The sequence below is a fragment of the Meyerozyma guilliermondii genome, genomic scaffold, assembly GCF_000149425.1.
Source record: "Meyerozyma guilliermondii ATCC 6260 scaffold_5 genomic scaffold, whole genome shotgun sequence".
Lineage (NCBI taxonomy): Eukaryota > Fungi > Ascomycota > Pichiomycetes > Serinales > Debaryomycetaceae > Meyerozyma > Meyerozyma guilliermondii.
Genome location: NW_001809796.1, coordinates 411440 through 425466, shown reverse-complemented (window position 1 = coordinate 425466; position 14027 = coordinate 411440). Strand labels below are relative to the sequence as shown.

The 14027-nt window shown below is 44.8% G+C and overlaps 5 protein-coding genes across 5 annotated transcripts; 1 reads left to right on the top strand and 4 right to left on the bottom strand. All coding sequences in view use genetic code 12, as the record gives it.

Annotated features, from left to right (window-relative positions):
- Positions 1-52: 52 nt before the first annotated feature.
- On the bottom strand, positions 53-1621 carry UTP18 (Utp18p; the record flags this gene model as incomplete). Its single annotated transcript, XM_001483398.1, has 1 exon — positions 53-1621. The coding sequence occupies one exon, from the start codon at positions 1619-1621 to the stop codon at positions 53-55; it is 1569 nt and encodes a 522-aa protein (XP_001483448.2).
- A 109-nt stretch (positions 1622-1730) lies between these two features.
- Positions 1731-4691, bottom strand: PGUG_04176 (Ran GTPase-binding protein; the record flags this gene model as incomplete). Its single annotated transcript, XM_001483397.1, has 1 exon — positions 1731-4691. One exon carries the CDS (start codon positions 4689-4691, stop codon positions 1731-1733), a length of 2961 nt encoding a protein of 986 aa, XP_001483447.2.
- An 848-nt stretch (positions 4692-5539) lies between these two features.
- PGUG_04175 (uncharacterized protein) lies at positions 5540-6205 on the bottom strand (the record flags this gene model as incomplete). Its single annotated transcript, XM_001483396.1, has 1 exon — positions 5540-6205. One exon carries the CDS (start codon positions 6203-6205, stop codon positions 5540-5542), a length of 666 nt encoding a protein of 221 aa, XP_001483446.1.
- Positions 6206-7121: 916 nt separating this feature from the next.
- On the top strand, positions 7122-7745 carry NRG1 (Nrg1p; the record flags this gene model as incomplete). The annotated part of the gene is made up of 1 exon (XM_001483395.1): positions 7122-7745. One exon carries the CDS (start codon positions 7122-7124, stop codon positions 7743-7745), a length of 624 nt encoding a protein of 207 aa, XP_001483445.2.
- A 757-nt stretch (positions 7746-8502) lies between these two features.
- Positions 8503-14025, bottom strand: USO1 (Uso1p; the record flags this gene model as incomplete). The annotated part of the gene is made up of 1 exon (XM_001483394.1): positions 8503-14025. The coding sequence occupies one exon, from the start codon at positions 14023-14025 to the stop codon at positions 8503-8505; it is 5523 nt and encodes a 1840-aa protein (XP_001483444.2).
- Positions 14026-14027: the final 2 nt, after the last annotated feature.

Below are 14027 nucleotides of genomic sequence, written 5' to 3'. Positions count from 1 at the left end.
CACAATCGGTTGCAAATTTAATGTACTTGTAGTTCTGATATATACCTAGCCGTTATCCATAGTGATTCAAACTCCACAACGTAACCTTTCCAGACTCGTTTCCTATAGCCAACATTTGGTTATCGGGAGAAAATGTTGCGGCGGTAACTTTTCCTAGTGGGGTTCCGCTTGTAGGCCAGTTGGCGTATACGCTTCCTTGAGCAACATGGACCAACCGCAATGCATCTCTTTTGGCTCTCAGGGCTATACACAAGACCTGGCCGTCTGGAGAGAACTCGAGCGATGAAATGGAAGTGACTAAATTTTCCACTGTCTTGTATGGTTTTGGAGAAGACTTGGCAAACGTATTTCTGTCATACAAGTTCACGATACCATTGTTGCTTCCAACCGCCATCCAGCGGTCCTTGGGACCTCCTAGTTTCAATTTGGTGATTCCAATGGCTCCATCGTCGTCCCATTTGCGAATAACTTTACCCAGTTGTAAATCGTATTCCCATATGGTTCCGGCAGAGTTGACAACCACAAGAAATTTTTCGTCTTGCGAGAACTCAAAATCAACTATGGTTCCTTCTATTTTGTATCCTTGTACCCACTGACCAGTTTCTCCGCTGAGCAAGTTACACCATCCGCTACTACCCACCATTCCAATCCAAGTCCGCAATGGAGATACCTTAAAGTATTCCATAGACCGTTGAAACTGCTCTCTTCCGTACATTCTGGAGATCTTTTCCACCTGACCCGTGGTAATATTCCACTTGTTGAGGTACCGTCTTCTTCCAGCAGCATAAACTACGTCGCCGGAAAATGCACAGGTTGTGATCGGTGAGTTTTTGAGGTACAACGAGGTGACGAAATTATTGGTTCTTCCATCAATGTGGTAGATTCTGATCGTGCGATCAAAACCACCCGTAATAAGAAGTGGGTGCGAATTGTGAAAGTTTAGCGACTGAATAGCGGCTCTGGAAGGATGGGTTTGGTTGGCGTTCTTGAGTCTTGTGATCAGGATCTTGTGTGGTGATATTAATTTGAGTTGTTTCGTCTGGGTGAACTGCTGGGTCGATGCTAACGTTTGTAAAATAGCATTTGTGTCGTTATTGCTGGTCTTTTCTGCTTGTTCCTCGGCATCGGAATCGTCTTCTGCCTTTTCCAAGTCTTCGATCCATCGCGGACGAGGGTAGATTTTTTCGAATTGAGCACGGAGTCGGTTCACATACGAAGATGCACTAATGCTGGTGTCGTCCGGGTTCTTTCTGAGCTTTTTGAGCCGGTCAGAATTGGTCAAATTTATGGTGATTCTCTCGTCGTCACTGTCGTGCCAAACAGCATCGATTTCTTCGTCGGTCGAAGTTTCTTCGGTGCTCTCCGCATCCAGCTCTGCCATCTCTTGGTCGTTGTCTGTGGTTCCGTCGTCAATAAAGAACAAATCCTCGTCCTGAACGTTGTCTAAATCAATCTCTTCGTCACTGTGAAATTCGTCAGAACCAACTTCTTCGTTTTCGGATGACGAGTAATCGTACAAATTGTCCACTTTCCTAAGGTTGGCAGCAAACCCTTCTTCGTCGCCGAAGACGAGCTTCTCCAACGCTATTTCCTCCTCGTCTTTGGGAAGCTCCATACTCATCTCACTATTTGGCGATGCGATGGCTCTCGATGCGATGTGGTGAAAAGATCGGTGCACCCACACTAGACATACTTAGTTCTACAATACGAGAGCAGCTTCTGTATTTACACTATGCGGACTTGAGCTGACTCACAAATGTGATAAAGTACTTTTTGAATGCCCGGTTGTCAAGCTTGACAACACTGGAGCCAAAATCGTTCATGAGTTCCGGCGCCATACCCATGGTCGTCAAGTATGTAGACAAGTATTGCAAATATGTGTCTCCCTTACGGTCGTAGCAAATCTTGATCAACTGGGAAATTTCCTGGGCAATTAATCTAAACTGGGCATCTTTGAGGTCAAACTCTGTTTTTTGAAATGGTAATTCGAAACAGAGGTGCATCGATTTTTCTATGAGGTATTCATCAACACCTTCTATAGCAGGCAAGCTTTCGCCATAAGTGTCATTAGGATCGTTTATCTTGCCTCCAGACCCACCTAAGACGGTGACAAAGTTGATGAGTTGGGTGACCGCCAACTTTGCAACTGTAGTGTCTGCCAAGTCGTAAGAATACTCGAATAAAGACGATAATATTTCCGGAAGCTTGGCCTTATTAGATTCTGTAACGAGCAAGCTGGACGAGTTGTTCATTATGATGGCGGAAAGGAGGTTCATGTATGCCTTTTTCAAGCCGTTCTTGTCACGTATGACATCTGGCATGGTATCAAAGTCGTTATTCTCGCCGTTGTACTTGAGTAGACTGAAGATTTTTTCAACAACTGGTGTAAGCAAGTCGTTGAGCAACTGGTAGACATTAGCGTTACCTTTGAATGTGTGCACAAGCTGGCCCAAAAAGCTAAGAAAATCAGACAATTCTGTAACCGTGAGGTTGCTTGCGTTGATAATTAGCAGAATGAGCTTGCTCAAGTGTACTGTGCATCTGTCACGAAGAATAGGCACAAAACGTGCGAATGCAAACCGAGATGCCTCTCGAACTTGTTCATGTTTGGCAAAATTACTCAATGTGATAACCACAACTTGGGCAGCATTGTCAACTTTATCCACCATGACCTGACCTGACTTCACGTTGGAGTCATCGTATCCTCTGACAAAAGTTCCAATAGCCATTAATGCGTGGTGTGCTTGCAAAGGTATGATTGGCTGTGAGTTTCTTTCTGATTCTGAAGCAGCTACGCATGATTCTAAACTGCTGAAAAGTGACGAAAATATGGCATCTACCATTCTGAGCTTGGTGCTATCGTCCACAGACATGAGTCCTATGAGCAAACCAAGAGCTTCAAAGAGATAAAGTTGGCTCGAAAACGATCCATTATCAACCACGTCGTCGTCCTCATCACGCACTGGAAGTTCAGCTTTGATCACAAGCAACGGTTGGAGCTTGAGGAGAATCTCCTCCACAAACGACGGGTTGGACATTTGTGGCTTTACTAGTTTGATGAAACGGAAAAACAAGTACCAGCTGCGAAGACGCACTTTCTCCGACTCGTTAAACATACCCACCAGCGAGCCAAACACCTTGAGAATTGGGTCAGGGTTGGTTCCAGATGCGACAAAAGTGTAGTGCCGAACCACAAGCTCAAAGAACAGAAGCTGGACCCGCGGATGGCCCAGAGACAGAACCACCGACGAGTCGATGAGCTGAATGAACAATTCACGGAGCACTGCAAACGCCTTCAGAGTGGTCAATTCCTTCTTGGGAACACCAACAAGGTTGTTGCGCACACCATCGGCAAAGTTACTGAGCTGGTAGAGTCCGAGTTCCGAAGTTTGCCAATCTGGTTTGTTGGAAAAAAGTGATTCTGAAATCACCGCAGGCACCAAATCAAGGTAAAGGTTAGGGACTAGAATGGCTATGGTGTCCTGGAATGTCTTAAGTTTGGCCCTAATTTCCTCAAATTGGGCCGCTGAGTCGTCGTCTAAACCGTCGTCGTCCCCATCGAATTTCATTTTGATGATGCACTTGGCGAACAATTCTTTCAAGAGGTCGTTATTGATCAAGGTCTTTTGCTTCTTGCATGCTAATAAATACTGCTGGATGTACGGAAAGACAAGTTGAGCAACGTCGTCGAATTCGTGAGTCAAAAACCCCAAAACCGACGGCCAGAGACCCATGAGTTGGTTCATCACTTCGGACGTAGAATCGCTCTGGGCTTCAAAAACTATGAGAAGCTCGAGGCCCACTTGGTTAGCCAACCTGGCCACGCTTTCTGTGAACTCCAAGTCGTCGCTATCTTGTGCAAGCGAGCCTACAACATCGGTAATATTGAGTAGGGCAAGAAGCTGGAGTTTATTCTCCGGCTTCATTTTTTTGGATATGATTTCCGCCACGGTTTCACACGCTGCCGTGCGCTGGTCTGGTTTGCGGAGATACGAGAAGATTACGCCAATGAAATCTGGCACAACAAAAAGACTAATTTCCATCCAAGAAACGTAGCACCCTACAACCCTCACAGTATTGGTGAGAGTGTCGGAAGTGTGGGCTTCGGCGTTCTCGAGAATCAGCCGCCACAGCTGTACCAACCGTTGCATGTCGTTGGCACGAATGGAGTCTTTTAATGCATTATTACGTTCCTGCTGCTGGGGGCTTCGGGCGATGAGTTTGTCACCGATTTCAGCGTGGATTGCAAGATGGATACGGACGTAGATGTCTGTTCCCGGGGGAGACGACGAGTACTCGAGGAGCTGGACGAGGAACTGGGGATTAATAGTCAAGTAAACATGGCAGAAAAGGGTGGCCATGACACTGGCGAGTTTGTTGCGAAGATAGATGGGATAAGATTGATGGTTGACAATGTAATTTTCTCGCAAGAATTGTAGCAAGCTGTTGTTGATGCTGTATAGGCGCTCATTGGACACCTTGGGGATGTTTTCCTCCACCACTTGGAGTACAAAAAAACGAAGTGCTTCTGAGGTGACCGAGGAAGACGAAAGAAGTATGGTCACACAAGACTGTAGACCATTTTCGGAAGTTTTGATTTTATCGATGAATTCGTATGCTTGGGACTTGAGTGCCGGGTCTGCGGTGCCGCTTAGAGCTATTTCCACAGCCTGCTGGATCTGGGTTTCCATCGACGATAAAAGCTGTTGTGGCAGTTGAATGAAAAATTGATGAGGTGGTGTGTGGGTGTGCTGACAGTGAGAGGAGGGGAGGCAAAAAATAAGTGACGAAAATTGGGTGGAGAGAGGATGGTCTGAATGGAAAAGCTGGATATAATAGCTGAAGGTAAGGTGGCAAGATGTTGTTTTTGGTTTTGGAAATCTTTGTTTTTTGGAAATCTTCAAGTATATAAGCAGACTAAATCTGCAGATTTCTCCTACAGCGCCAATATCCTCAGTACTATCAGCTACTAATCTCGCTTTGTCTATCCTTTTCGTTTATCCCTTCCTTCTTCGCTTTCGTTCCTCCGTTTTATTACTATTTATTTTGTACTCGATTGATTGCAGCCATTCTGAAATGTACGCGGACCGTGCTCCTGATTACGCTACTCCAAAATAGCGTACTTTTTCAAGTGGTCAGGGATCACATTGAACAAGCCCTTGGATTCGAGCCACAGCTTGGAGAACATCTTGTTTGCGTACTTGTGAGCAGAATCAGCCAACAATGTAACCACATTGCTTCCTTCTGGAACCATGCTAGCAACTCTCACCGCGGCTGCAACATTCAATGCTCCAGTTCCTCCAATATATAATCCTTCTTCATCCAAGAGTCTGTAAGCCATCACAATCGATTCCTCATCGGCAACACGTATAGCGTCGTCAATAAGCTCCAAATCTGGTTTCAAATTATCGGTAACTCTTCCCTGTCCAATACCCTCAGTAAACGAGGATCCTTCTCTGTCCATTTTTTCACCACCAGAAGGTCACATAGAGTACAAAACTGATCCTGGAGGATCTGCCCAACACACATTTGACCCAGATCAGAAGCCATAGACTTCAAAGTACCTTGTAACTCCAGCAAAAGTTCCACCAGTGCCAGGTGGAACAAGTCCAAAGCATCGACTTTTCCATTCAATTGGAGCCCATATTTCTGGCCCAGTAGTTTTCAATATGGGCTTGTCTATGGCGGTGTTATCGAACTGGTTTGTCCAAACCGCATTGTCCAATTTTTCAGCATGTCTTTTAGCCTGGTGATTATAATTTTGTGGATCGGTGAATGCCACAGCAGGCACTGGATGAACCTCAGCACCCAACAAGCGAAGTGTTTCGATTTTTTGTGGCGATTGGGTATTTGGCATATAAATAACACATTTATAGCCTTTTGCTCTACAAACATGAGCCAATCCAATACCGGTATTTCCTGCGGTTCCTTCAACAACCGTTCCTCCAGGACTAATTAAACCTCTTTCCTCTGCATCCTTGATCACATAGAGCGCAGCACGATCCTTCACCGATCCTCCAGGATTCATATACTCTGCTTTGGCAAAAATATTTCTTCCGGTTTCCTCAGAAATTCTTGGTAATCGAATTAAGGGAGTATTTCCCACAGCTCCAGGTAAGCCTGAATTCGATACAAGAGGAATGAATGGTAGTTGTGACGTCTGCGTCGAGATCCGAAGTCCTCGGCGAATAGTTTTGGAAAACATCTGAAACTACTAGCTTGAGTGGTGAATTCTCAGTGCAGCACGAAAACTGGAGTCGAGTTTGCACGTGACGCGAAGCGATTGGTGTTTGGTTTGAATTGGGTAGTCGTTGGTGTTTGGGTCGCCCTCCCCTCCTCTTCACATGCGGAGGCAGTAATTACAGTAAACATATGCACGAGGGAGCAATCGTGTGACGTGACTTTAACAACCGTACATGACACCTGGTGGGGGCACGGCCGAAATTAGTAATGCCGCTTTCGGCGAGGCATAGGGGTCCGCTACCGGGTGATTGCGGCCGGATCTATTGACCTACCGAATTGGACCAATTCAGAATGATGCATGCATGAAGCCTTGCATCTACGGTTGGACATCAGAAGGTCGGAGCGCGCGAGTACGCTTATTGCACGACGCTACTATGCAGGGTCTGATGTAATCGAACTTCTTTTCAATCTGGCGTTAGTCGCGATATTACGGAGATTCGGGGGCTGGACCGGCTTATGCGAGATTTCCAACTCGGCCCAATTCGGGAGGGGTTACGATTTTCGGAGTTATTTGTATAGCAACAAATTTTTCAGCAACCATGAACAAACATAACTAGGGGAACTTATTTTGCTCGCTTGGAACCCCTTTACTACCCCTTCCCCACCTATCAATTACAAAACGAGGCCACAACCACCCAACAGGGCAGTGCTCGTAACCGCACACAAAAAAAAAACTTTATCATGCATGTATGTAATATGCATAGCTTACGTGTGAATGTATGCACGCCTACTAGGGTGCAGGGAAAGGGGACTTTTGCAGGGTGCATGTTGGTCGCCGGCGGGGATGCGGATGGTGGCCGCAACGTATATAGTTCCGCGACATCTCTGATATCGAATTTCGTGGTTCATTTTCACCTTTTCAGTTCTTTTTTGCATAAATGTTACAAATTCAACAATTTGGTAATGGGGGTCTTAATAAGACCAGTACCCATAGCCTTCCATCATTTAATGAACTAATTACGGCCATTCCACTTCCAAACGATTTTTTATCGTCATCGTCTCCACCTCCTCATAGTACAACCCCTCCATCAAATTCCACTCCATTTCCCGAATATTATCAATTCCAACCAATTCGTCAAGAAATAAGACCCAAATTCCCCATTTCAAATCCACCTTCATTTGACGCACAATACCCCCGCCGTGAAAGCTTTTCGCCTGCCCCTCACCTGCCACTTTCAAGCCTCGGGTCCTCGGCGACTACCCCCGAAGATCTAGTGGTGCTGCTGGCGGCGGCCGCACCTCCTGTGACGAAACGCACAACCAAGACGCAGGTTGTGGCGCGAGATGTAGGCGTGACAAGCCGCAAGCATATTTGTAAGTGGTGTCACCGGTCGTTTACGACACTGGGTCATTTGGCCCGCCATAATAGGATACATACAGGTGAACGCAAGCATAATTGTCCATGGCCGCTGTGCGATGCAAAGTTTGCCAGGCAGGATAATTGTATGCAACATTACAAGTCGCACACCAATAACAAAAAGAGGAAGAGACATACACACTAACTTATTCAATGCATGACTTACGTTTCAAACCGTTGTTCATTTTAGTAATCGCACTAAACCCGAACCCCTAATAATCAAACTTTAATATGACAATCAAACTTTAATCTAAATTCAAAACCTTAATCGCCGCCAAGATATGCGGGCTACGATCGTTTATTTTCCCGGAGAATCTTAGCTTTTACCCTAATTAAATCTTTTTCGAATTTTTAGTTAAAATTCATAAATCCGTGTCCTAATCAGATCATAACTCCGTTACTAAATTTCACCGTATCTTACATGGTTGCAAGTGATGATTTTGGCGCGCTACATTCGCTACCTGTGACGTTTTTATTTTTGGGCCTATGCGAAATTTTAAAAAAAAAAAAATCACAGCTCGGGGATGCAGCCGCAACAACCCGCATACAGGACCACGGCCATCTACTTACCCCACCATAGCCCCTGTCCGACATGTTAACACCAACCTACATTATATCGCTTGTACCTTCCTCTATATTTAGCACAATCTACGTAATTTTTTGCTCCACAAACACCATTTTTCACCATTTGATTCTCACACCATCCCCGACAATATCCGAAACTTCCGACTCGTTAACAATTATTAATGCTAGCCCCGGTAACGGCAAGGGTCCATAGAAGTCTGCTCATCATGCATGTATGCACGCATGCATGTATGCACGCATTGCTGCTGTATGCGGCTGTCCGCATAGGGAAGGACGTTCCGCGTAAACCCGCAATATTCGCTCGACGCACGTTCAGATCATTTTTCATCATCATCATCTTCTTCTTCTTCTTCTTCTTCCGACAGCGATTCGTCACTGGAAACATCTTCTCCATGCTTCTTGAGTAGTTTTTTGTATCCTTGTATCTTTTCATCCATATCCGCCATCAAAAGCATCAAATCATCCACCTCGGACTTACGAACATATTGTTTGGCGTCAGGCCGCAGCTCGCGCGCAACAACATCTTCCCGAAGTGAATCGTTGTACTGATTTAATTTTTCCATTTCCCGTTCCCCACTTTGTCGTTGCAACTCGAGCTTGTGATTTTCCTCTTCGAGCGATTTCATCTTGGTTTCGAGTCTCGCTACCTCACTAGCCGTTTCTTGGCTAGATGCCAAGTCCAAATTGAGACGGCGTATTTCTTCCGTCATTTGTGTAACTTTCTGCTCTAAAGTTAAACTCTCTTTTTGCGCCTTCTTTACGTCTTCGTAATATACTTTGTGTTCTTCTGTCTTGGCACCCAAGTCGGCCCGCAAAGCATCATTTTCTTGTGAAAGTTTTTCTATTTGCTTTAAAGCCTCATTCTTTTGCTTCGCAATTTCGTCTTTTTGCTTCGAGTTTTCGTCCCGTTGCTTTTCAAGTTCCTCCCGCTGCTTTTCGAACTCCTCCTTCAGCTTGTGAACTTCCTTTTCCAACTCCAAAATCTTCTCGTCATTTTCATCAACCTCGGCTATTTTGGCTTCGTACGTAGAAAGCGAAGTCTCCAAATTTGAGATCCGTTCTTGCAACGACGAAACCGTGCTTTCCAAAGCATGTTTCTCACCTTCTGCTGAATTGTTCGACTCTTTAACCTTGGCCAATTCTTCCTTTAACGTGGATATTTGAGCGTCCAATTTTGTTTTCTCATTCTCGAGCTCTTCGACTTTTTCGTCAAACTCTTCGTTCTCCTCTTGGAGCAGTTCCACTTCTTTCCTGGCAGCCTCCAAGTCAGTTCTCGTCTTGCCGTGTTCATCCTCTGCACTTTTAAGTTTGTTTTTTGATTCAATGGCACTTTCTTTCAAGCCCTCGTGCTCGGCTCTTATTTCGGAAAGTTGCTTTGTCTTCTGGTTCGCCTCTTTTTTCAACTCCTTGAGCTGCTCATCCTTTTCCTCGAAACTTTCATTAAGCGTATCGAGCTTCTTTTGAAGATCATTTTTCAAATTGTCGATCTTGATATTTTCGTTGCTGGATTCCTTCAATTTTGCTTCGGCGCCCTCGAGCTTCTTTTGCAATTCCTTCACCAATTGACCCTGACGCTCAGCTTCATCTTCCACCTCTTTGACTTTCTCGTGGTTCTGCTTCTTCAATTCCGAAATACTGGCTTCCAACTTGGTTACTTTTTCGCTGTACTCCTTCACCGCCGTTTCGGAATTTGCACTCAAAAGAGCACGGTCTTGTTCAATCTCCTTTTCCTTGTCGGACAACGATACTTCCAATTCTTTGGCACGCCGTTCAGCGGCTTCAAGTTTGGTCCGGAAATCGTTCTTGCTCAGGCTCAATTCGTCCGTCAATTCTTGGAGCTTCGAAGCACTTTGTTCCAACTCTTTTCTAACTTTTTCCTTCAGCTCGTTTGTTTCTGATACTCTCGTTTCCAATTCATTGATCTTCAGTTTCTGGTCTTCAATGCTCTTTTCGTGTCGGCTAATGGTCTCCACATGTTTTTCGGCTATCGCTTTACTCTTGGAGACTTCTTCATCTTTCTTCTTTAAAGTATCGAGATTCTTCTTGATTTGCAATTTTGCTTTCGAGATTGCTTCTTCAAGTTCAGCGACAGAAGAAGCGTGCTTCTCAGAACTGGTGGTTTTGTGAAGCTCCAAAGCCGTTTTTTGTTCCTTCAATTGCTCGATTTCCGCCGCGAAATCTGCATTCTTAGACTTTAATTCCTTGACTTCATTCTCTAGTTGAGCAACTTGCTTTCTTGCTGAATTTTCCGCAGACTTGGTCTCTTTCAATTCTTCAGTGGTCTTCAAAGAAGTCGCTTCAGCTTCTTCAAGCTTCGTCTTGGCGATCAGAAGCTCACTTTCAAGCTCCTCCACCTTTGCCTGAACCTCAGTAATTTGAGAAGTCTTCTCCTTTAACTCCACTTCTTTTGTCTTCAAAGTGCTTTCATGTTCATCAAGTTTCTTTCTCATTTCGTCAACTTCAGATTGCAATGCCGTTGCCTTACTGTCCGACAACTTGGTAGCTTCTTCCAATTCTTTGCTCTTTTCAAGCACCTGGCTTTCCTTAGTCGAAACTTCCTTCTGTAGTTTTTTGAGCTGTTCCTTGGCAACTTGAAGTTCTTTGGTCAACAGTTCCTTTTCCTGAACACCGCTAAGACTCTTACTTTCGTGGTCCTCTTTGAGTGAACTTATTTTCGCTTCCAACTCTTCAACCTGCTTTTTGAGTTTGTTTTTTTCCTCTTCAGACTTTTCTGTCAGGATTTCGTTTTCTGCCTTCACCTTGGTAAGATTGTTCTCCACATTCAAAATCTTTTCATCAAGAGCCTTCTTTTCTTCCTTCAAGCTCTCGATCTCTGAAGTTTGCTCGTCTGTCTTCTTTGTCAAAGTGGAAATCTCTGTCTTGTATTTCTCTTCGGTCACCAGAAAAGCATCAACTGAAGCTTTACTAGCAGCGACTTGCTCATCCAACTCTTTTCGTTTTTGCTCTATCTTCTCCATCTCAGCCTTCATTTTCTGAATTGCATTTCCAGCAGACCTTAACTTGTCCATGAGATGCTCGTTGGAAGCTTCTGTGTCGACCAACTTCTCGTCCTTTTCTTTCAATTGCACTTGATGAGACTTTTCCAACTCTATCATCTGCTTTCTGAGTTGCTCCAATTGCTGTTCCACAGAGGATTTTTCTTGTGCAAGCTTTTTCAAACCCTTTTCCAGCTCATCAGACTTCTTGGAAAGTTCTTTCTTTAAGGAATTGAGTTCATTTTCAAGAGTCTTTGCTTTCTTCTCAGCTTCCTTCGTCAGCTTGGTAAGATTGAGTAGTTCACGGTTCATTTTATTAATACCATCTTCGGCTTTCTTCCTTCCTTCTTCCGCCACGGCAAGCTTGCTGGTTAAAGACTTGACCAGTTCATTGGAGCTTTCGGAAGCTTTTGCTGTGTCGTGCAACTCTTTCTCAAACTTCTTTGTAGATGCTAATAACGAATCTCGTTCAGCCTTAGTTTTAGACAATTCTTCCTGGAGACTTTTGAGTTTCTCTTCTGTGATTTTGTGCGCTTCCTTCAACTTGTTGAGCTCCCAGGTAGTAGTACTTAACGATTTCTCCGTGTTTTCGTATTGAGAAGTCAACTCCTTCAATTTCAGGTTAAGTTCATCCTTCACCGTCTCTGAAGCTTCCTTGGTACTGGCAACAACTTTTTGAAGCTCCTGGAAATCTCGCGTGAGTTCTTCATAAGTCTCATAATTGATTTTAGCTTTTGGCTGGACCTCGGGATCGTGGAAAAGAGCACGACGAAACCGGAGATGATTGTCCTTCATCATTTGAACGTAGATACCATCGAAATAAACCTCAGGCAAACCAGTGTCGTCTTTTTGATAATTGAAAATGGTATTCTCGTCAAAGTTTTTGATGGCTTCGTCATCTTCAAACTGTTTGACTTTAAGTGAGTAGTTTGTAGTTCCCACCGCTTTCAGGAGCAATTGGTATAGGTCGTACCGCAGAGTTGGTGAGTTTTTGGTGGAAAACTCGTATGCAATTCCGAGTAACAACATTATCATTCCATTCATTATAGGCAGCTCAGATGAGTTATTAGTGACAAACGCAACCAAAGAGCGCACGGTGGAAATATCTGAAAGAAATTCGTCGACAGCTTGAAAGTCTCCCACGAGCCAAATACTGAGTAGCATCATGTATCCGATGGAAATTCGAATATCTGTGTTTTCAAGCGTAGTGACTAACAAGCTTGACATTGCTTGGATTGAAGTCATGACTTCTTCGCCAGCACCTTCGTTTCCAACTTCGACGTTTCTGGCAGTTTGGCGGTTTTCATCGCAATCTTCAAATAAATAGAGAACGAGTACGGCTGCAAACCAAATCTTGTATGGGTTGAGTCTGATATCTGTGTCATAGTCCATCAAGGTTGTAAAAAGATTCGATTGTGGAGGTGGAATTGCTGAGCCGTTTCCGTTTGTTATAGCAGTTTCTGAAAAATAGAGTTCGATTTGTTCCTTCATGAATGCAGTTTTGGCTTCGTTATTATCTCGAAAGTACTCGTGCAAACAGCACACGGCTCCTACTCGGACGTCGAACACATTAACCGAGTTTAAGTTGAGAGCCCAATTCAAGAGAGCCAATGGTACGGCCACAGCATGGTCATATTCCACGCTAGTTGGTATCGATGGGTCAATATAGGGAACATCTACCTTTGAGAGCTCGAGCTGGAGTCGTTGGTTTGTCGATATAAGGTCCGCGGTGCAGAGAAGTGCAACGCTACGGATCTGGTTGACTGTTTCCTGGGAAAATACGAGTTTCAAGAGCACGAAAAGAATGCCACATTCGAAGAGTTTATCCTGGTTATTGCCGGTCCTGTCGTCTTCCACCAATGTTCGACAAATTTCGAGTCCAATAATCATATTTTGGAGCCGCTGTTCTGTCCAGACCATGGGTGGAGGGACAAATTGGTCGTCTTCTGGAGGTGCAAAATCGGGGTCTGTGTCTGCCAAAGGTTCACCCAAGAGTTTAGCCAAGCGGGCCACGCAATTGGTCTCGAGAAAGTACTTTTGGTTGGATGCGTTGTACATGAGAAGGTTGGTGAGAAGCGTCAAGCAGTCCTGGACGAGAATGGAGCCCCGGATACCACCTTCTTCGTCAATTATATCGAACAAGATGTCGAACGTGTTCTCGAAAGCCACAAGTTTCTGGATGTTGAAGTTTCTATTTACAGCAGCCATCAAGAAGAGAATGGCTTCGTTGCGCACGGGTTCATGGGGATCATTGAGGAGAGAGACAATGGTGGAGAATGCAGTGGGGATAGCAAGGAGTGCTTCTCGAGTCCGAGCAGGACGTGTGGACACAAGCAGCTCCAAAAGTTGGAGGGCATAGAGACGAATATGGAAATCTTCCACCTCGCTCACCACATCAATTATCACTTTCAAGGGGTTATTTTCGGGGTCTGGTTGTTGTGTGAGTTCGTCGGCGACCATAAGCAGAAACTGGTCTAACCCACCTTCCTCCAAAAGAATTGGTGACGGATATTTTCCATTTTGCACTCGCAGCTGTTGCGAGATCCATCCACGAGTTACATCTTCATCGTCTTGTCCACGAATAAAAAGCACCAAAAGGGTTTCCAAAACCGCTTTTACTATGGCATCCTGACTCGAATCCTTCACCAAAGTGGCCACAAGTCCTCGTAAACCATATTGGACCACCAACTCACGGTACTGGCGACTGAAACTTTTTAGACCCAAAACTGCCGAACGGCGGTCCGAAGTCATGGTGGCGTGCTGGAGCCTGTTGCATAGTGTGGGAATGGCCTCCTCCACCAGCAAGCCTTTTTGGGGCCCAAGAATGCTGTTAATGTAGTCCATGA